Raw genomic sequence first — 23,425 nt, 5'->3', positions numbered from 1 at the left:
CACTCTGGTAATATTTGATGTGGGTGGCGCTGTGGGTAAAAGCCTCAGCGCCTAGGGCTTGCCGATCGAAAGGTCGGCTGTTCGAATCCCCACGGCGGGGTGCGCTCCCGTTGCTCGGTCCCAGCGCCTGCCAACCTAGCAGTTCGAAAGCACTCCCGGGTGCAAGTAGATAAATAGGGACCGCTTACTGGCGGGAAGGTAAACAGCGTTTCCGTGTGCTGCGCTGGCTCGCCAGATGCAGCTTTGTCACGCTGGCAACGTGACCCGGAAGTGTCTCCGGACAGCGCTGGCCCCCGGCCTCTTAAGTGAGATGGGCGCACAACCCTAGAGTCTGGCAAGACTGGCCCGTACGGGCAGGGGTACCTTTACCTTTACCTTAATATTTGAATGTGGGGCATCCAACACAATCTATAGCAGGTTCAGAAGACATGGGGAATTCCATCACACACTAATCAATTCGCCTGTGGAATTGTTTGCCACTGAATGTTGTATATATAAATTCAATAAATGATGATGATGATGATTATGATCATTTCTGACTCCAAGAGAATTAAATTGGTCTTTCAGTGGCCTCAGTAGACAAGGCATTGCAAAATGCAGCCAGGAATATCACAGGCTATACTCTTAGGGTTGTGCTTTTTCTACATCTCTGAGTGATCTATAAAGAAAAGCTGCTTCAAATGACAGTGTTGGGGGACACCTTAAAGCATGGCTAGCTATGCTGTGGATCTTCAGATGTTGTTGGTCTACAACTCCCAGAGTTCCTGATTACTGGAATGGCCATGCTGTCTGTCTGAAGCAGACGGGATTTGGGAGTCTCAACAACATCTGGAGGGTCACAGGTCAGCTACTTCTGCTTTAAAGAGTAATTTTAAAAAATCAGTTTCACCTTTCCTAGATTAAACCTCATGAGAAGGTCTTGCCTGTGGAAGCAAGTTCATGCTACAGAACAATATATTCATTAGAAGAGGATGGGACAGCTGGGTTAGCTGAGGCTTGGCCTTCCTGCCTGTCCACCTGAGCTGCTGGGCTTTGGCAGGAGCAGGGGGAAGGAGACTCACTGCAGCCACCACTTGGATAGCATCTGGGACAGGAAATCTGGGAAACTTGGAGGAATGCTGTCTTTGTGCAGTCGAGGGGTTGAGGTTGCAGAGATTTATTTATATTTATTTCTTTATTTAATTTGTATCTTGCACATCCTCCCAAAGGAGCCCAGTCCTGTGGAGGACAGCTGTTCTATTGCTGTGGTGGCTGGCTGCTGCTTCTCTCCCATTAATCTATGAGCCCTGGAGGTGGGTGTGCTTCCCTTGTTTGTGACATCTCCATCCAGCACTTTGGGCAGGTCCTCCAAGGGTATGTGGGACACTGGTCCAGGACAATGAGCTTGTGAGCTGTCCATGGTGTTGACTGTCCTGCTGCTCTTCTCTCTGCATACAGGCATGCTGCTCCTCTGCAGATCAGCAGCCACCATAGATTTGGTGCTTACCCTCCCAACAGCTGCCTCTCTCAGTGCCATCTCCACCATGTCACAGGTACCCCTCCATAGGATACTGAAGTGCCACAACTCCAACCTGCAGCACACCCCCCCCCAACTGGTGCCCCTGCTGCCCCTAAGGCCACCTTCAAAGCTGAGCCTTGGGATAATGGAAGAGAATCAGGAGGAGCTGCCACCTCCAGTGTGTATGAAAGTCTTGGGGGAAGGGAGTTTCCACTCCTAGCAATTTTGGAGGTCAGCCCTGCCTAGTTGCTGAGGATGACAGGGTGAGTGATGCTGCTACCTGAGTCCTTGGCAGGTAGTGTTGGCAAGGAGGAGAAGGGGATTGGTGGTGGTGGGAGCCTTATGGCGGAAACTCTGGTGCTAGTGTATCATGCCCTTGTAGTGAAGAATGTGGGTGTCTTGGTTGTGGAGGTCACTGTCCAGCTATCCACATGTGTATGTCTTGCAGCCAGAGCTGTCGCTGAGGTCTTGTTGCTTTGTGGCAACTGTGGAGTGTAGGAGGCTGGTTGGTGCATGTGGCCAGAGGTGGCACTTGCTTCACCACACTCCAGGTGGGTAATGGAGATCTGGTGGTGCAGGTTTGCACACTCAGTGCTGTGGCACCATGACCACAGGCACTGAGAGACTCTTTGCTGCCTCCTTGGGCTGGAGCAATCAGATCCTGCATGTGGTAAGAAATGTGGGTTCTCCATCACAGAGGAATTTGGTGAACTCTCCCTGCTTCTCTATAAGCTGGCGCAAGTGGCTGGTGATCACAGTGGCCTGGCTGGCATGTCTGCCTGTGTGGATCTCCCTGGCTATGCAGTCTTCTTGCAAGGTGCCACTGGTGCACTTGGTCTTTGCACCAGCAGCAGGTCTGATCTGGCTTGCATTTCTGCCCCCAGCTGTCTTTGCTCATGCAGCCCCACCTGCCTGCCAAGCCCTTGGCAGAATAAAACAGAATAAAATGAACTCTATTAGACTAATAGACTTAAAGAGTCGCTAATATAATATAGACTATAGCTTAAGGTTACCAGATTTTTTCCAATGCTTCCAGGGGCACTTTTCAACTTCAGTAGGAATGATAGGATTTGTCAGAGGACTGATTTGTAAATCCGGGGACTGTCCCCGGGAAACGGGGGTGTCTGGTACCCTTACTATAGCTCCCAGTATCTATCCTTTGCCTTTATCCCTGTTGGCTGGGGTCTCTGGGAATTGCAGTTCGCCTCTTTCTCTGTTGTGTATTAAAACTTAGTCAGTAAAGTCCTTAAATAGTACTTTTCTGTCACCTGGTGACAAAAAAGTATAACTGCAGCCTCTTTCTGCCCACTGCAAGCATAGTGTGGTAAACTCATCTAACTGTAGCTTGTTTCTACCAACTCTGCTGCCATCTGGTGGCAGAATAGTATAAAGGTAAAGGTACCCCTGCCCGTACGGGCCAGTCGTGTCCGACTCTAGGGTTGTGCGCCCATCTCACTTAAGAGGCGGGGGGCCAGCGCTGTCCGCAGACACTTCCGGGTCACGTGGCCAGCGTGACGAAGCTGCTCTGGCGAGCCAGCACCAGCGCAGCACACGGAAACGCCGTTTACCTTCCCGCTATAAAGCGGTACCTATCGGTATTTATCTACTTGCACTTAGGGGTGCTTTCGAACTGCTAGGTGGGCAGGAGCTGGGACCGAAAGATGGGAGCTCACCCCGCCGTGGGGATTCGAACCGCCGACCATACGATCGGCAAGTCCTAGGCACTGAGGTTTTACCCACAGCGCCACCCGCAGAATAGTATAGCTGCAGCATATTCCAACTCACTGGTGGCATGAGATGTTGGAGTTATCTATCTAAAACAAATTTACAAACATATGAAGTATGACTAAACAGGATGTCAAAATTGAATAAACAAAATATAAATATCAAAGTAAACAAAAAATATAAATCTGCCTCTCTTCAATTGACACACGCATAGACACTCTCACATGCTCACTCTCTTGCTACCTCCTAACACCTTAGGGCAGCATGACTGCTTCCACTGCACTGGGCCCAAACCTTTTAATACAGTAGAAAACTTATACCTCCCAAGTTCAGAAATGCCTATAGCACAGTATTAGACGATATGCTTTGCATGCAGAAGGTCCCAGGTTCAATGCTCAGCATCTCCAGGTAGGGCTGGGAATGCTCCCTGCCTGAAACAATGGAGAGCAAATGCCAGTCAATGCAGACAGCGCAAAACTAGATGGACCAATAGTCTGAGTAAAAGGCATATCCCTGTGTTCCTCTATTCCTGAAGATGCCTGGCTTTTGCTTTTGTTTTAAACCTGAACTTTTTGTTTTGCACCACGTTTGACTGAATAAATTCTAGAAGAATATTCAGTACCTGAGGAGGACATGAGGAAGACAGCATTGTGGACTACAATTTCATATACAATTGTGTAAATGAGGGGCAAATATTGCTAACATCCCTCAGGCAGTGAAACCTCTCTGCGCTCACATTGAGGACTGTGTCAGTGAGGCCTTAAAGTTCTCTCTCAGGACCATTATCCTGCCTTCCCTTATCTCACAGATATCTTTCTGCAATACGGTATGCAGAGCATCCTCAAGGTGCTGGATAATTTATCATTACCGCTGATAGGAGCCTTTCAGGAACAGGAAGGGAACATTCTCTCCTGGTGAGGCGACTCCTCATCTGAGCAGTCTTTCTCATCTCTTTGATGGCGACCCTTTTTGTGAACTGAAGGGAGAGAACTCTTCTCTGGTGAGCATAGGTGCCAACTCCCTGGGGCGCTGGGTACGCGAGCACCCACAACATTCCCCATGAAGGCACCAGGCACCCACAAATTTCAGTGCCAGGGCCATACACGCTGCATGGCACTCCTGCTGGTGAGACGACAGCTTTCCTACTTGTTTGACACTGTAGACGGAACCCTTTGCTAGATTCAGTGTGTGGATGTTTTAACTATGGGAACCTCCAGACTGTCAATTTTTTTGTGAAAGGAATTCAAGCACATACTTTTTGTGCAATTAAAGTGGATGAACTGCCATAGGACACCAAGCCCACTTTTAAGGGCTTTTTAAGAAAGTGACAGGGAAATGTGTTGCAAAGTGAATGAGCAAATTCCCTGCAAGCGAATTAGGATGAATGTTTGAATCCTATGACTGGAATTTTGAGGTCTTAGATATATGTTAAATGTTCATAAGTGTACCAACCAAGCACGTGCATTAATCAGCACAGGAAGACCAACCTGAAACCATTTTTGATTCCCAAACTGACCAGGTGTTTTCTCTGCAAGGAGGGAGGGGGTTGTCGATTTGCAAGCCCCCTCCACAGAGGCTGGCCCCTCTCACTGTCCTCGGAGCTTGCATACCGGTAACCTCCTCTGGCTGATATCCAGACAGACCAGGGAGATTTTGATAGGCGACATTTCCCCAAGCGTGGGTAAAATGCACACCCCCTCTCCTGCTTCCGCAGGGGAAAGAAAATAAGTCAGAAATCTATTTAAGCAAATTTAAGCACAAATTCGACCCACAGCTGTGAGGCATTCACGAGCTTTTTTGTGGAGAAAGTCCTGTTGCTCCGCCGTGACCTCCCTGCCAATTTAGATACAGTGACTGAACTGGAGGCCCCTCGACTGACTTCAGGTCCAGTGTTGGACCATTTTGATCAGATACTCCCTACTGATGTGGATAGATTCCTCCAAGTTGGTAGGCCCACCACCTGCCTCCTTGATCCGTGCCCATCTTGGCTGATTAGGGAGTGTCCAGATGTTGCGCGGACCCCCCTGGTTGAAATTATCAATTTGTCCCTTGACACGGGGACATTCCCAGGGGAACTGAAGGAAGCAGTGGTGTGTCCACTCTTAAAGAAAACTTCATTAGATCCCTTAGACCTATCCAATTACCGCCGAGTTTCAAATCTTCCATACCTGGGTAAGGTAATTGAGAGAGCGGTTGCTGAACAGCTTGGTAGGTTTCTGGAGGAAACATCGGCATTAGATCCATTTCAGTCCGGTTTCCGTCCTGGTTTTGGGACGGACACGGCTCTGGTTGCCCTAACAGATGATATCCGTAGACAACTGGATCGAGGCAGGTCAGGACTGCTGATCCTTTTAGATTTGTCAGCAGCCTTTGACATGGTCGATCATGATCTTCTGGACCACCGCCTCGCAGACGTGGGGATACAGGGCATAGCCCGTAACTGGTTGTGCTCTTTTATCTCTGGTTGGGGACAGAGGGTGGCACTAGGGAGGGAAATGTCGTTGCGCCACTCCTTGGTGTGTGGAGTGCCGCAGGGCGCAATTCTCTCCCCGATGCTTTTTAACATCTTTATGCGCCCCCTTGCCCAGATTATCCAGAGTTTTGGGCTGGGCTGCCACCAATATGCTGATGACACTCAGCTCTATCTGCTGATGGATGGCCACACCGACTCGGCCCCGAACACACTGACCAGATGCTTGGAAGCTGTGGCTGGATGGTTTCGTGGGAGCCGATTGAAACTAAATCCTTTGAAGATAGAGGTCCTATGGCTAGGTCGGGATGGCATGGGGATGAGGGACCAACTCCCTTCTCTTGCGGGGGCCCAATTAGTGCCATTGCCTTCCGTTAAGAGTTTGGGTGTAATCCTTGACGCCTCCCTTTCCATGGAGGCGCAAGTTACAGCAACAGCCAAGGTGACATTTTTCCACCTTCGCCGCATCAAGCAGTTGGTCCCTTACTTTTCCTGCCCTGACCTGGCCACAGTGATCCATGCGACGGTCATCTCCAGGCTTGACTACTGTAATTCGCTCTACGCGGGGCTGCCCTTGAAGCTGTCCCAGAAACTCCAGCGGGTACAGAATGCTGCAGCGAGGCTCCTCACGGGGTCTTTGCCATGGGAGCATATTCACCCAGTGCTTTTCAAGCTGCACTGGCTCCCGGTGGAGTACAGGGTCAGATTTAAGGTGCTGCTTTTGACCTTTAAAGCCCTTCACGGCCTAGGACCCTCGTACCTACGGGACCGCCTCTCCTGGTATGCCCCACGGAGAGCCTCAAGGTCCATAAATAACAACACCCTAGTGGTCCCAGGCCCTAAGGAAGTTAGATTGGCTTCAACCAGAGCCAGGGCCTTTTCAACTCTGGCTCCGGCCTGGTGGAACGCTCTGCCTCATGAGACCAGGGCCCTGCAGGATCTGATTTCTTTCCGCAGGGCTTGTAAGACAGAGTTGTTCCGCCTGGCCTTTGGCTTGGAGCCAATTTGATTCCCTCTCTCCCTCTCTTTCTTTTTTCTTTTCCTTCTCCTCCTGCAATGAGGCTACATTTTAATATTTTAATGTTCCATTATTTTAATGTTGTATTTTATTTTTGTTTTTAAGTTGTAATCATTCTTCTTGTTTTTATTATTGCTTGTAAGCCGCTCTGAGCCCGGCCTTGGCTGGGGAGGGCGGGGTATAAATAAAAAAATTATTATTATTATTATTATTATTATTATTATTATTATTTACATGATGTTTATTTCTGACATTACAGCACTACAGAAAAACACGTCCTTTCAGTTCAGTTCTTCTAGCAGGTCTGACAAACTTCCTGTACATGCGCAAATGGAAGGTTTCAGATTACACTCTTCACAAAGACTTATCCAGCCTGTGAACGTCCGGGGAAATTCTTCTTTCCCACAGATAGCCGCATCATGTGATGTCAACAATCTGGCTGTCTGCAGCTGTGATGTTTCCATATACTGACAGGGGTCAGGGAGCCTTCAGGGAGCCTTCCCATTGTCTCAGGAATTGAGTAATCAGCATTTTAATGGGTGACAGACTATCAGGAAAGGCAATCAGGAAAGGCAAACAGATAACCTGGCAGACAGGAAAAACAACATTCAAATTTCTGTTTTAGACCACCTTTATGTAATGTAGGTATGTGGGGTGGTGGTCTTGGGTTTACACCCCTCCTGTGATGTATGTATGATGTATGGAGGGGTGGTCAGGAGCTCCAGGGCAGGGAATTTGAAATGTCGATACAGTGGTACCTCGGGTTACATATGCTTCAGGTTACAGACTCCGCTAACTCAGAAATAGTACCTCGGGTTAAGAACTTTGCTTCAGGATGAGAACAGAAATCGTGCTCTGGCAGCATAGCGGCAGCAGAAGGCCCCATTAGCTAAAGTGATGCTTCAGGTTAAGAACAGTTTCAGGTTAAGTATGGACCTCCAGAATGAATTAAGTACGTAACCAGGGGTACCACTGTATAAGGGCAGGCACACCTTGGTTCTGGGTTCCTCCTCCCTCCTGCATGTGGTGAGTGAGGACCTTGTTGCAACAGATCAATAAAGATCAGGCTTGCTAGCTGCTTTGCTTCTCATTATTCTCTGGTTGGTCTCTGTTATTTTCTCCTAGCAATAGGGAACCTACATAAGGACTCTATATGGGCTCTTGGATACAACATAAGTGGGGGGGGCAGATTTTTGTTTACAACAATCCTCATCGTCATGTAACCACTCCATAAATGAATTAGAACAGAGGCTGCCATTTCTCCCTGCATTCTAGCTCAGCCATACCTTGTTGTACAGTTCAAGGAAGCACAATCCCACGGCTAAATTTTAATATAAGTGTTACATAACAGACCAGTTTCTTATTCGTAAAAGGTTATGCAGGTCCCAGCACATACCATGGGTTTGGTTTCCTAGAATTGAAGGTCACTGGAATCTGGTAGCATTTCTTCCTTCCTTTTTATTTGAAATTTTTATTTATTTTTTTCAAAATCTGTACACTGTATAGTGTCTTCATGATCACAATCCTGTTACACTGTGCAACAACACGGAGCCAACTCCTCTTCCAGTTGTGGCTATATATCAGTCCAGAAATATTTCTGGTGGGTGGATGGAGCAATCCCAGAGGACCCCTTGCCCATACACAGCAGGGCTGGTGTCTCTGTGTTGAAATAAATATTTGCCTCCCCAAGGGGCCCCTGCCTCAGAAGGAGGACCAGGACCTTGGAAGGAGCGCAATTGAAGGCTCTGTACCGGTCGGGAAAAGACAGAGACCACACCAGGATTTGGAAAAAGCAAAGCCTGATCTTTATTGAAAGAACAGAAAAAAACCCAACAACACAAAAAACTGTTGCAACAGGGTCCCTGCTCACGCAATGACACGGAGTCAGAGACCCTGAACAAAAGGACTGCCTTGATTCTTATACCTTTTGATTTTCATTCAGATCAATAGCAAGGAGGTGGGGGGAAGCGATATGAGGGGTGTGAAGAGTGGATTAACATAAGGTAAGCAGGATGTTGAAAGACTTTCTGGAGGTGTCAATTTGCTGAAGGGCTCAGGTGGTATGTGTCGATCTTCGTGTTATTTAATTTTGGATCTGCTTAAAATGGCTTTTCCTTTATCTACAGGAAAACCTCCGCAACTGCTGATAATCAGCATGCAGATGTGAGGCTGGATGTTTGAGAAGATGTTCAGGAAATGACTTAAATGTTAATGTGAAATCTTATTCTGCATTGCTATCAATTCGGGTGTGATAGCCTGATGTTTACATATTTTTTGGAAAATAAGACTGCTTTATTTTGAGCTCATATCTGTGTGTATTCATGGTATGGTTTGCAGACCCAGTAGGAGGCAGTGTGGTGGATTGAGTTTTGGCAGCCTTTTGGATACAATATTGAGTCAAGTATATACATTTTGAAATATTTAGATTGTTACATTCTTTAAAAACTACATTTTGGATACATTCAGAAAAGTACAGCATAGTACGGCATTTCATTAAAGATACATCCACGAATACATTTTTAAAAGGATAGCTTCATGGAGAAAGAGGTACACAGGAATGGCAACAGGCACGTTACATTAAGATGATGCATTAAAAAGGCACATATTATATTACATTCAATGATACGTGAAAAGACACAGTAAGATGGCATCTTCCCAACAATGCATTCTTTAAGGCACAGTTTATTATTGTTGTGGGACTTTGGGGTAGGATGATATCATTAGGATCATTTTACCTTTATTCCCCTCTCTGACCCTGATTCTCTTATGACAGTGTGCGTAAGCCTGTGAGACCGCTGGCATTTCTGTCATACAGTATAAAGTTTATTCACACAAAAGTATGGGCTGAGCAAGAGATGGAAGACTCATAGAATTAACACTTCAACAGATCAGCCTCCCCTATTAGGATTTTGCTCCGCACAAAAAGCAAGTTAGACCTCTGTGCTCCTTTTTAACACCCTCATTTCAAGGCTGACAGTTTTGTTCTTTTTCACGTGCAGATACCTTGATGAAATCACTTCCAGCCAGAGAAGGAGGGGGTTCAGAAGGATCTCCAGTTATTGAATTTCTGTGCCAACATCTCACTTGCACTTGACGATCTCTTTAGTTATGCAAAGACCCATTCTCTCACCAAAAGAAAGTATGCCAAGCCAGGGAGTAGCCAAGGCGAAGTAGACCTAGTTAAGAAGATCCATCACAAAGAAACTCCCTTTGAGAGCATTATGGAATATTTTCCTACCTCCCTGGCCATACTTGGCCAGTTAACCAGAAATGCTTAATCTCTAACAAGCCAGAGCAAGAGCTGCCTCAGTTAATTAAGGGCTCTTCCAAATGACCTACTTAGTAGCATTCATCCTGATTTGGTTGCATAAAGTTTACACAGAGATTAGATTACATCTGATCTTTATTGAGCAGTTCTGATTTGTTTGCAAGGACATTATAGGATAATAAACTTTCATTCTGCATTAATCCTGATTTGTTTGCAGGACATTTATACTTCATTCATTTCATGGTTTTCAGTGCATTTCTCTCCCACTTTTCTAACTGTAAAGTCAATTTGAGGTGAATTTGTTGCACAAAGGCTTTAATCCACACCTAAATTTCCAGGTACCCACGTGAATCCTCCCTCATAAAATCATGATGGTGTGGAAGGGCCATCATACTTGTTCCTAATTATAGCTGCAAATCCAAAACAGAAGCAGTTGGGTTGTTGTTTTCCTTTAGCCCCCTTCTCTTTTTCCAGTTGAGGGAAAGGAAAGGGGGTGTGTGAGCAGACACTGATCTCACACATTGTTGCCAAGCCTTCTTTGGCACACAGCTCTGGCAAGCCCTACCAAATCTCCCCTCTTGAAATTTGCAGTGAGCTGCTTATCCCCCCCCAAGCTATGCAGGAGCCCTTGAAGACCTCTACAGCAGTAATATTGTTTTTCCATTAGGCTCATAAATCAAGGAATTGACTCAAGATCTGCTGAGGGGTGGAATGGAGGGTTAAACTCCAAAGGGTAGGCAAATAACCTGCACACTGCACAATTCCAAAGTTTTTAGGCAGTCTCTGCCTGTCTCTTGCTCTCTGACATGTACACACACACCCCATTTTCTTTTTCTCTCAAATCAAATCCCCTTTGGGCAAACAATTCTGCTGAATAACCTTGCTTTGACTTGCTTGTAGAGGGATTGTACGCTAAGCGGGTTCCTCTTTCTTTTTGTTATGCTGCCAGCAGCTGGCAAAGCAGACCTGGTTTAGGAGGACAATCATTTGTGTGAACTGCAGCAGAGGAGCTGGGGACTCAGGCAAGCAAAACGTTTCATCCATTAGAAGATGTCTATGCTGAATGCGCGTTCCGTCCTGGTGACTGGGTCCAACCGGGGCATTGGCTTAGAACTGGTCAAGCAGCTGGTGGAGAAAAGCAACAGGCCAGAATGGATCTTTGCCACTTGTCGGGACCCAGAGGGACCAGGTGCTCAGGTAAGCTCTAGGGAAGGGCCAGCAATCCTGTAGAATGGGTGCCTAAACTAGTGAATTCCCTCTGATGCCAGAGAAATTGTGCCTAGGGTTTATGTGGAGGTGTCTGATAAGATTTCTTAAGCTTCCTGTTGTTCAGGCACTTCTGCAGAGCAACAACAAATCAAGATATACATCCCCATAGAGAAAAAACTTGGATGGTGTATGTATCAGAGACCAGGTCAGGTAGTTTTTTTCTATTGTGATAAGAATTTTAAGGTCTTAGATACGTAATAAATGTTCATAAATGTACCAAGCAAACACGTACAGTGGTACCTCGGTTTAAGTACTTAATTTGTTCCAGAGGTCCATTCTTAACCTGAAACTGTTCTTAACCTGAAGCACCACTTTAGCTAATGGGGCCTCCTGCTGCTGCCACACCGCCGGAGCACGATTTCTGTTCTCATCCTGAAGCAAAGTTCTTAACCCGAGGTAATATTTCTGGGTTAGCGGAGTCTGTAACCTGAAGCGTATGTAACCTGAAGCGTATGTAACCCAAGGTACCACTGTACATAAATATATAAACCACATGTCTGAAAACCCCACAGAAAAAAAGTCCTGAACAAATTGGCCTCAATTATTTCTCTGCAAGGTCAAAGTGGGAAACCTCCCCATTGTCTTTTTCCTTCACAAATCCTGTCTTAAGGGCACATTTAAGATATGAATAGGGTGTGGGCCTATGACCTGGCTCAGGAACTAAGTATTACAAAAGACTGGCGAGGCTCCCCAGGCAATCCAATCAAGTGACCATTAAACAGGTAACCTGTCAGACTAAGCAAGTCACTCAGATTTCTGCTGTAGACCGCCTTTTCTGGGATGTAGGTATGATGTATCTGGGGGGTGGTCTTAGGTTACACCCCTTCTGTAATGTATGTATGTTGTATGGAGGGGTGGTCTTGAGCTCCAGGGCAGGGAATTTAAAATGTCTATATAAGGCCTTGGACAGTGTTCTCAAAGCTACCAGCATGAGTTTGACCAAACTGTGGGAGGCAGTGGAAGACAGGAGTGCCTGGCGTGCTCTGGTCCATGGGGTCACGAAGAGTTGGACACGACTAAATGACTAAATAACAATATAAGGCCTTGAGCGCCATTGTTCCGGGTTCCTCCTCCCTCCTGCATTGAGGGTGAGCACCCTGTTGCAACAGATCAATAAAGATCAAGCTTACTAGCTGCTTCGCTTCTCAATATTCTCTGGTTGACCTCTGTTATTTTCTCCTACCAATAGGGAACCTACGTAAGGACTCTATATGGGCTCTTGGATACCCCATAAGGGGGAAAAGGGCAGATTTTTGTTTATAACACTATCTCTGTCTTTCCTTTACTCCAGGGTTTGTATTTTTATTCAGCTATGGAGCACAGGAAGGGGGAGAGACTAGATTTCTTATTGCAGGCAAAGGAGAGAGAAGAGCAGCAACCCTTGCCAGCAAGAGCCTGGGAAAAGCACAGGGTGGCATGGCAGCTTCTGTAGCTCAGTTGGTTACAGCATGGTGCTGATAATGCCAGGGTTGCAGGTTCAATCCCCGTATGGGACTGTTGCACATTCCTGCATTGCAGGGGGTTGGACTAGATCATCCTTGGGGTCCCTTCCAATTCTACCATTCTACGATTCTATGATATCAGAAAGGTACGGAGTGGAAACCTCCCCATTCCATAGAGGAAAGTACTAAATTCTGCTGTTGAAAAATGGGTACCAGGACAGAGACAGTGGCCTGAGAGGACTCTCCCAGTGCAGAGTCAATAGTGTGGGAGTTTTGAAGAACATTTATGTACTGGGAGAAGAAGCAGACAGCCCAGTACAAATCCATTACAACAGCAACAAAGACACCTGTAGGAAGTGCTTTTAAACTCTTTGCTTCTGATAAGGAAAATTCTGGGTACATCCCCCACGGGTCCATGCGGTCAGTAAAAGAAGGAAATTCCAGCCAAGTAATTTGGAGCAAAACAGCAGTCAGTAGACTTAGATCCTTTATTGTTGGGCAACAGGTTCAAACAGCAGCGAGTGAACCCCAAGCATGGGGTGACATTGACTTTTAAAACTTTCCCACCGTATCCCAGAATGCAGTTCATACAGTAACATTGCTGCATCATTACTACCTCACTAAAACGTCAGAAAGGGGAGGGTTATACAAGATTAACATAAGCAGACATGTCAGGACAAGACCCAGGTATAAGATTAGCATAGGCAAACACCTCTTAAGTACCCTTCACCAAAACACAATATAGTGGTACCTCGGTTTAAGTACTTAATTCGTTCCGGAGGTCCATTCTTAACCTGAAACTGTTCTTAACCTGAAGCACCACTTTAGCTAATGGGGCCTCCTGCTGCTGCCGCGCCGCCAGAGCCCAATTTCTGTTCTTATCCTGAAGCAAAGTTCTTAACCTGAAGCACTATTTCTGGGTTAGCGGAGTGAGTAACCTGAAGCGTATGTAACCTGATGCGTATGTAACCCCAGGTACCACTGTAGAACTATCTTTGCATGTCTGCATCCCGGGGCAAGTTCGGTGATGAGATTTGGTTTCCATTGGCCAACAACCAGCTCAGCAATTGTCACCCCTGGGTGGGGTGTTTGTACATGTCCTCACGCTTGAGGGATTATGGCGGGAGGTGGCAGGGAAAAGGGTCCTTTTTCCAAGGGCAAAATGGCATTGGAATGGAGGAAATTGGCAAATGGGTTGATTTTATATGATTTATAAAGCTAGGTATCTTCCCTGAGCTGTCGTCGAAAGGATAGATTCAGGCATAATATTTATAACATTTAACAATTTTAAAGATGTGCCCCTCCCCACCCCCGTAATTTCTGTAACACTTCCTACATTGTTTCAAACAATTCACTCCACATTGCTGTGTTTTGTTATCTTTCAGGCCTTGAAGAATTTGGCTGCCAAGCATGAGGGAGTGGTTATCAACCCACTGGGTATGTGCCTCTTATCCCCTTGATTCTCTCTCCTTAATGGAGAAAGGTGCTGTCATTTAAGGCCATTTTACAGGATCTCTGTTTCATTTGTATTGGTTCCTCATTTGTAGTTTGCAGTTTCCATGTCTTGCCCAGGTTCCTGCTCTGTTTTGGGGGCATCATAATTTTTGTTGGGATCCATCTGCCTCGAGAGACAATGAAGTAGACCAACTTTTCTCCTCTTCTTAAATGCAGTTCCTCCTAATTAAAATGTATGGAATTTTAAAACAAGCTGCTACACAATCAACCACCATTCATGCTCCTGCACAAACAACAAAGAGATATGGAAGAAATGGAGGCAACGCATAAAAATGAAACTTGGGAACTTGTACCTTTACCTGAAGGGAGAAAACCCATCAGTTCCAAATGGGTGTTTAAAATTAAAAAAAAGGAAGAAGCTCAAGTACCGATATTTAGAGCTAGATTGGTTGCAAGGGGTTTTGCACAAAAGCACAATGAAGACTATGAATCAATTTTTGCTCCTGTAACATATCCTAATGTTAGGCTATTGTTAAAAATAGCAGCAAAAAAGAAAATGAAGGTTTCACATTTTGATATCAAAACTGCATTTTTATATGGTGAACTTGAAGAAGAAATATACATGATTCAACCACAGGGTTTTGTGAAAGATCCAGATCTGGTATGCAAACTGAAAAGGTCCATTTATGGTTTGAAACAGGTAGCTAGATGCTGGAACAAGAAATTAGACAGTGTGTTGAAAAATCTTGGATTTGAGCAAAGCAAAGCTGATCAATGTCTGTACACTTGTAGAGACAATGATGGAATTACTTATTTGGTGGTTTATGTTGATGATCTTTTATTGATTTATGATTCAGATAAGCAGAAAAACAAGTTTGAAAAAGGTTTGAAAACACAATTTGAAATTAAAAATTTAGATACAGTGAACAATTACCTAGGCATGCAAATAGACAGAGATGAATTAGGCTCTTTCTGATTAGTCAAAGCAGTAAAATTCAGGCTCTGCTAGAGTCAAATGGCATAGATAATTGTAATCTAGTTGCTACTCCAATGACTCTCAAATATCAAAAGCAAGATGATTAAAAATAATTTGAGGATATGGACAAATACAGAAGTGTAATTGGAAGTTTGCTTTATTTAGCAAACATATCCAGGCCTGACATATCAAATGCAACTAACATACTTAGCAAATAAAATAAAATAAAATAAAATAAAATTCCGACAAGAAATGTTGGAAATGTAAAGAGATTGAAGGTACTTTCTTTCACCTCTGGTGGACGTGCCCAAGGATTAAGGCTTTCTGGGAAATGATATATAATGAAATGAAAAAGGTGTTTAAGTACACTTTCTTGAAGAAACCAGAGGCCTTTCTCCTGGGCATAGTCGGCCAATTGGTGTTAAAGAAGGATAGAACTTTCTTTATGTACGCCACAGCAGCAGCAAGAATACTCATCACAAAGTATTGGAAGACACAAGATCTACCCACCTTGGAAGAATGGCAGATGCAAGTAATCGATTACATGGAGATGGCAGAAATGACTGGCAGAATCCGGGACCAGGGAGAAGAGTTGGTGGAAGAGGATTGGAAGAAATTTAAAGATTACCTTCAAAAATATTGCAAAATTTATGAATGCTAAGATGATGTTGGATTTAAAAATAATATGGCATTAGTGATCAAGTTATGGAATATGTAACAATGAACTAGAAAGGGATGAAAGATTGGAGATATATTATGTTAAGTTATATAATTAATAATGAGAATTGAAAGAGGGTAGGGATTTGCTGAATTTGATTGAATAAATGGGAACACAAAAAAGGGAGGTGTGAGGAAGTCAAGAACCAGGGCTAAACAAATATAGAGTTAAAAATTGGGTTTTTTTTTCTTTCTTGTTTATGTTTTTTCATTATCTTTTTTTGTATTGTTTTATTGTGTATTCTTTGTTCATTCTTTGTGTAACTTTGTTATTTTTCTTTTTTCTTTTTATGATGTATGTATTTATATTTTTTGTAAAACTTTAATAAATATTGTATAAAAAAATAAAAAAAATAAAATGTAACAGCTATTAATTAATCATGTACAGTAGAACCTCAGATTCTGAACTTAATCCATTTCAGGAGTCCATTTGACTCCCAAAATGGTTCGGGAACCAAGACACTGCTTCCGATTGGCTGCAGGAGCTTCCAACAGCCAATTGGAATCTGCACTGGACGTTCAGCTTCCAAATAACGTTCGATAACCAGAACAATCACATTCGGGAGTCAGAACATTCAGCTCCCAAGGCATTTGGGAGCCGAGGTTCCATTGTATATTACTGAGTCATTTCTGCCCTTAAGATACATGTTCAACCTTGTTAGACATTACTAGTTACTGGTTAACTCAGTTCAGCAGAATCACCTTTACAATAATTTCTTTGTTACTATAGACACTTGTGAGCCTAACAGCATCAAGGCTGCTGCAGCCAGAGTCACTGAGTGTCTGAAAGGAGCCGGGTTGAATCTTCTGATAAACAATGCTGGGATTGTAAGGCCAGCTTCTATGGAAGATGAGACACCAGAGAGTATGTCTGAGGTGTATAGGACCAATGTGATTGGGCCCATGGTAGTCACTCAGGTAAGGCTATCCCTGGATACATGCTTCTTCACAGACATTCCTCAGCATGTTGTAGAGCTCTTAAGTTATGGAGAACAGAATGATTTATGCAAGTGTTTTCTGGTGATGAGTTCATTGTTTGCAGAGTGTTTTTTTGTTTAGTTTTTTCACTTGAGCAGTATAGAAATTTCATGAAATAAATTGGCTTGATTTCTCGAATGTACAGGACCTTTAACAGCTGAACGAAAGACAGATGTTCAACTGACACTGATGCAGCAGTGGATGGGCTGGACTGTTGTTTTGCTTCAGTGATGGACTGAATGAGAGCCAACAAACTGAAGCTCAATTCAGATACAACTTAGGCACTGTTAGTGGATAATTCCCTAGACCAGAAGAATGGGAGGGGGGCAGCTCTTGATGGGGTTACACTTCCTCTGGAAGGAGCAGGTATGTAGCTTGGGGGTACTCCTTGATCCATTGCTGTCACTTGAGGCTCATGTGGGGCTGCCTCTGAAGACACTTTGGAACTGCCAATTAGTTCCCAGATCCAATTCAAAGTGCTAGTTTTGACCTATAAAGCCTTAAATGACTCAGGCCAGTAATACCTCAAAAACTGCCTCTCAGTATGAACCTACAGTACCTGGATTCTGCAATCATGATCTGAGACCCTTCTTTATGTGCCCCCTCCACGAGAGGTCTGAAGGGTGGCAACACCAGAACGGGCCTTTTCTGTAGTGGCTCCTAGTTTGTGGAATGATCTTTCCAGGGTGGCTTGCCCAGCGCCCTCATCACATACCTTTAGGAGCCAGGAGAAACATTCCCCTTCAACCAGGCCTTTGGCTGTTAAACAATCTATGGCCTTTTAAGTTTGTGTTTTATTATTAGTTTTATTAGGATTTTAATATTATGAATTTTGTGTTTTACAGTGTAAACTGCCCTGTGATCTTTGGATGAAGGGTGGTATATAAATTTATTAAATATTTATTAAATAATAATTATAATAAGTAAGTGGTTCATGGTGCCCTCCACTTCCCAGAGGTCATCAAATGCACTGAAACACTGGGCCTGCTTCCAACTGAGGCTCAGAATGGATAATACCATATACACTCGAGTATAAGCCAATCCAAATATAAGCCGAGGCACCTAATTTCAGCACAAAAAACTGGGAAAACTTATTGACTCGAGTATAAGCTGGTTCACCACACCACAAACCTGTGGTGGCGGCAGAGGAAGAACAAGCAGCCCAAAAGTTTGTACTTACTTGTACTGTTCAGTTCCCGCCCTATACCCTAGGATCACACATGTTCTAAACTCTGTGCCTGGCAAACACCAGCCCAGTGGCAGATATCCGTTGCTTCCAAAATGCCCAGAGTTTGAATGTTGGAGCATTTGTCAAGAGAATGCTTCTCTGGTTGCCCTTGATACATGAACTTGGTGCAAGTGCAAACTGCCCTGTGATCCTTGGATGAAGGGTGGTATAGAAATGAACAAATAATAAAATAAATAATAGTGTGTTGCTTTCACCCATTTGTCATCATTACATATTTGCACAGTGCAAGAGATATATCGCTTACCTGTTCTCCTTTTCCAGGGTATACTAGCCCCAGTGAAAGTGGATGAGGGTGTGAAAGAGATCCTAAACACCCTTGCGTGTCTCTCAGAGAAAAACACTGGCACTTTTGTAAACCTCGATGGGGAAACCCTTCCCTGGTGAAAGCACAATGTTATTGTCCTCACTGCAATGGGAAACCAGCACCACGGGCAATCCAAATACCTGAATAGATGAACTTCAATTTCAATAAATGCAACAAGTTCTGCTGAAAATATTAAAACTTCCTTCTAGCTGCTCTGTGTGGCAGAGATTCCTTCTGGTTGCTTTATATGACCTAGCCTGTCTGTTAGTTGTTTTTGTCTTGTGTCACTATTGTGCCTTCTCACAAACACAGTCTCAGAGTGATACACAATGTAAGGGTCTTCTCAATCCTGAAAAAAATGCAAAAGGGAAAAACTTGTTCTCAAAAGTGCTAGCTAAGCAGATTTCTTGCAGGTCAATGTGTGTTGGAACACTGGTTCCTTTTTCTGGGGAGATCTACACATAATTAAAAATATAAGTTTAATGCTGATCTATGAACAAAATTACACACAACACTAATTAGAATAGTGAAACGTAACTAATCTGAGTTACCAACTGAAATTAGACAAATGCCACACATTTTGATATTTAGGCAGCTATTGATTTTTTTGTTTTTAAAGAAGGCTTTTAAAGACCTAGTCATTTCATGGAATAACAACTGTATAATCATAGAAATAGTTTGAATGTGTTCAGTTACTGAGTTTGTAATCTTTCGTATTTTATATTTGATTTTATTCTACACTACTTTGAGAAGTTTTGATTGTGAAGCAGTTTATATACCTGCAAGTAAATAAAATACAATTAGTTATATTTACTTACTTTATTTGTTTGCTTGCTTCTTGATCCTAGCTTCTGGTTTGCCCTGTGTTCTTCTGACTTCCTCTTTGGCCCTGGCTACTGGGTCATCTGGGAGCTCTTGGTTCCTGGTTCCCCTCACACTGCTACCTACAGCAAAGTGCAGTACTCTTTCTCCAGTTGGTATCAGTGCTGGTCACACCTGCAGGGGTCAAATGAAAAGGTGGGCAACCCTCTCATGTTGTTTGCTCTTCATTTTATTTATTTATTTCTAACATTTATACACTGCTTGATTATTTAAAAAACCTCAAAGTGGTTTGCAAAAAGGTAAAATAATACAATCAAGGCTTCACTTGATCTGATCGTCTTCCATTTAAAAAAATCCTGTGTAGAAAATGCAATTTGTCTGCATGGGAAGAACTGATTCATCTGCTGCTACAACCGAAAAGAAAAGTAGCCCCTCAGTCTCAGTTTAGGAATTTGTGCATCTTAATTTTTTATATTGCAGGGTCTATCAAACTCCCTGCCACCAAAACTTAAGAGTTTCTCAATGTGACCCTTTTCTACTGCTACCATTTCCTTAGAATGCCTTTGAAGCTGCCTCCAACCATGATAAAATACAATTACCACAGGTATGAAATGGACACCAACATCGGATGAACTAAATTATGTTTACTAAAGGGATACATAACAGGATACTGATATTTATAAAGGCATTTTAAATGCACTCAATTACAATTTCTAAGCAGTTAAGATACCGTTACTAACACTAGCCTCTAAGTGGCTTTTATCTCAGTCCAATTTCCCAAAGTCTCCACTCCAGCCAAATCTACACATCACAACCCAGTCCGGCTGCTGGGACAGGGCCGGATTCAGGTTTGATGAGGCCCTAAAAGCTACTGAAGGTAATGGGGCCCTTTATATGTCCAGCTGTCCTTTGTCAACAACAAATTTTTGCGTTGAATATATGCTATATGGTAATTTATGGACCTACACAACACAAAACACTGTTGCTGTATGTAGGTTTTATTTTATTTTATCTTATATTTTGGAAATGTACATCCAGGGTTTTTTTTTCTTTCAATTTTTTTTTTTGGGGGGGGGGCAAGAGAATGGGGCCCTAAGCTATAGCTTGTTTAGCTTATACATAAACTAACTTCATTAGAACAACAAAGGGAGTTAAACAAGGATGCATCTTGGCCCCCTTTTTGTTCAACATCTATATAAACTCCCTAATAGACCACCTACAAGGAGCGGATACACACGCCCCAAAATTAGCAGACAAAAAACTGCCTATTCTACTCTATGCAGACGATGCGGTTATACTGTCCCAGACTCAGAAGGGCCTCAAAAGAGCTCTTAACAGCTTATCCCAATATTGTAGAGAAGAGAAACTAGCAGTGAACTACCAAAAAACAAAAATCATGGTTTTCTCTAACAAAAGAAAAATTTATAGATGGAAATTAGACAATCAGGAGATTGAACAAGTGACATGCTTTAAATACCTAGGAATTATATTCCAAGCATCAAGGAAGAAGACTGCCCACATAAATTACAGCTCCTCTACAGCACAAAAAAGTACAACAGCAATTCTAAGATAACATCGTACAACGGGAGGAAATTTTATTCCTGCTACAATTAAACTATTCGCTGCAAAACCAACAGCACAAATACTATACAGCGCACCACTCGTCTCCCTCTCCAATCTAGACCCATACGAAAAGATACAATCAGGCTTCCTTAGATCACTCCTGCAAACACCTAAATGCGTCCCAAACGCTGCCCTACGACTGGAAGCGGGCTTATACAGCATCAAAACCAAAGTATGGATAAGAACCTTATGCACTTGGCTAAGACTTAACAACTCGCCGGTTGGACTACTTTCCCTGATGCTTCTTGACAAATTCCAATCTAGTTGGTTGAAGGGCACTCTCAGAAAATTGGCCACATATGGTCTCTCCCCAGAGTATTTATTAAGTTTAGAAAGGGGAAGGGCCAAGAACATAATCAAAGAAAGACTCAGGGACATTGAAGCCCAAAATGACTTTAATCAACTTCCGATAACTCATAAACTCCTATTCAATTCCCAAAGGCCCCGCTAAACACTGATGGGCATTTTCCAGGGCCCACTTTAACGCTCTCCCTTCAGCTCTTCTAGAGGGAAGATACAACAAAATACCGATCGAACAAAGATTATGTCCCTGTAACAACAATGAAATTGAAACCATCGGGCATGTCATATTATATTGCCCATTATATCGAGACTCAAGAAAAGAGCTGATCGAGCCGATTCTGAGGAAAATACCTCGTAGTACAGACGACACCTATATCAGACACCTCTTAGCTGACAAAGAGCCCGAAATCAACAGGCCTGTGGCAAAGTACTGTTACATTGCAACAAGAATAAGACGAGCAATGATGTCAGCAACGGAGTTCAGATTGTAAACATCGAAGGAATGATAATAAACAGTAGTGACATTTGAATTGAATCCTTAAAACCTTAAAAGTTGAAACCTGGTCATAAACATAAGCACCAATTTTGTGATTTGGCCATATTTCCACTGTTACCTGTAGCACAATATTACTTATAATGTCATATTTTATTTCATAAATTGCTTGCTGGTCATTGACCGTATTAAAGATATTTGATTTGATTTGCTTATACTGTGCTGGGGGCAACCTGCCTGTGGCCCCAAAGTTCCTCTGGCTGTAGTTCTGGCTGCTGATTTAAAAAACCTGATTGCACAGCCTTCTTCAGCTAAGACCTTTACACAGAGCAGCCACTTGGACTACTAGAGCCACCAGCTCCCTTCTTCTGAATGTCACCAGCAAAGAATAGCTACCAAGCTGGGTAAGAATAGCTTCATCTCCAGAGCTCAGCTACCTCCTCTCCCCTCAGTTGCTTCTGGTGTTTGCTCAAATCTCCCTCATCAACTGACTTTCCCAACAGTTAACTGCCGTTTCTTCACTGACTAGCATCTCCAGCCAATCAGAGCCTCTTGCTTCCCAGCCCAATCAAAATGGTGTTACTTGATCCATACCCCCTTCTATACATATTAAAGCCATCAACACTCTTTCCTTTCACAGCTTGTCACCAAGCAGATAGTGTTAACCAGGCCCACAACTTAGTAACAACACAAGGCCTAAAACTTGGACAGTTCCATTCTGACATCAACAGGGGTCCTTCGCAAAGCACAATAGCCAGCCGGGCAGACCTATACGCACAATATTTTTCCAGAGTCTGAGGGAAGGGTTACAGCTAGGCTTCCTCCCTGGCAGCCTAGGTTTTCTGTGTAGGGGAATACATACACTGCAACATTTCTCTGATGAAAATAGGGACTGTTGAATAGTGGGTAGACATGGCAGACGACACAGCAATTTCTTCAAAGCAACTCTTTATTTTGTAAGCTGGAACAGAAACTGAACAGCAAACAGCTCAGCCGGCCTGCTTTTATAGGCAGCCAGCTGTTAACATTGTAGCAACAACAACCCAGGGTTTCCCGCCTAAAATAACTGACGTGGACCTGAGTGAAAACTATCTACAGTATCCCCCTGCTGGCCCAGGGTGAGAACTTCAGTACATAACACCCCTCCCCACCGAGATAAGGCGTTAGTTACAACCGTAATGGTTTCCTTATATACAGCACTACACGTAATGGTTCAATTAGGCACAAAAGCATATCGGTTACATTTCCCATACTTAGACCAACAGTGATACATGTCCAACAACATAGTCCTTTAAATAGGTTGGGTGCTTGGAAACTCTGCCAGACCACCGGGAACTGGTAGCCAAGTCCGGGGGGCCACACAATTCTTGCTGAGGCTGTGGTGCGACCCTAGGTGGCGTTGAAACCAAATCCCCTGGATCCGCTGCTGTGGGTGGAGCCTCCGCAAGTGGAGTGGTCTGAGTCTGTGGTAAGTCTGACAGACCCTCTGAAGCGGCTTGGTTCGGCTCCATGCTGGCAGTTTGCGAGGGAGGTGTAGGTGGAGCCTCGCCATCTGTAAGTGTCTCTTCTGGAGCCACAAGCGCAGTTGGGGACACCACGGTAGTGTCCAAGTCCCCAACCCTGCGCCTAAGCTGGTCTATGTGCTGGCGCCACAAGCGTCCGTCTTCGAGTGCCACCTGGTACAAGCGAGGTCCAGTGACTCCCACTACTGTGGCTGGCACCCAAGGAATGTCCCCCACATAGTTCCGGGCAAAGACCTGGTTTCCTGGAACAAATGACCGTGGCGCGTTGGCACAGCCTGGGGGTTCGGCCACG

General features: G+C 44.0%; 1 protein-coding gene and 1 long non-coding RNA gene across 2 annotated transcripts; one reads left to right on the top strand and one right to left on the bottom strand.

Moving 5' to 3' along the window:
• Positions 1–395: 395 nt before the first annotated feature.
• LOC128419299 (uncharacterized) lies at positions 396–22,426 on the bottom strand. The gene is made up of 4 exons (XR_008331826.1): positions 22,007–22,426; positions 19,188–19,365; positions 18,310–18,718; positions 396–856 (listed from the first exon to the last, which is right to left on the bottom strand). It is a non-coding gene; the product is annotated as an uncharacterized LOC128419299 (long non-coding RNA).
• On the top strand, positions 10,945–17,246 carry LOC128419296 (retinol dehydrogenase 8-like). The gene is made up of 3 exons (XM_053399792.1): positions 10,945–11,176; positions 14,076–14,127; positions 16,569–17,246. Exons 1-3 carry the CDS (start codon positions 11,030–11,032, stop codon positions 16,895–16,897), a joined length of 528 nt encoding a protein of 175 aa, XP_053255767.1. The 5' UTR covers positions 10,945–11,029; the 3' UTR covers positions 16,898–17,246.
• Positions 22,427–23,425: the final 999 nt, after the last annotated feature.

This window comes from Podarcis raffonei, chromosome 8 (assembly GCF_027172205.1).
Source record: "Podarcis raffonei isolate rPodRaf1 chromosome 8, rPodRaf1.pri, whole genome shotgun sequence".
Classification (NCBI taxonomy): Eukaryota; Metazoa; Chordata; class Lepidosauria; order Squamata; family Lacertidae; genus Podarcis; species Podarcis raffonei.
The sequence above is the reverse complement of the archived record's forward strand: the minus strand, read 5'-3'. Positions and strand labels throughout refer to the sequence as shown.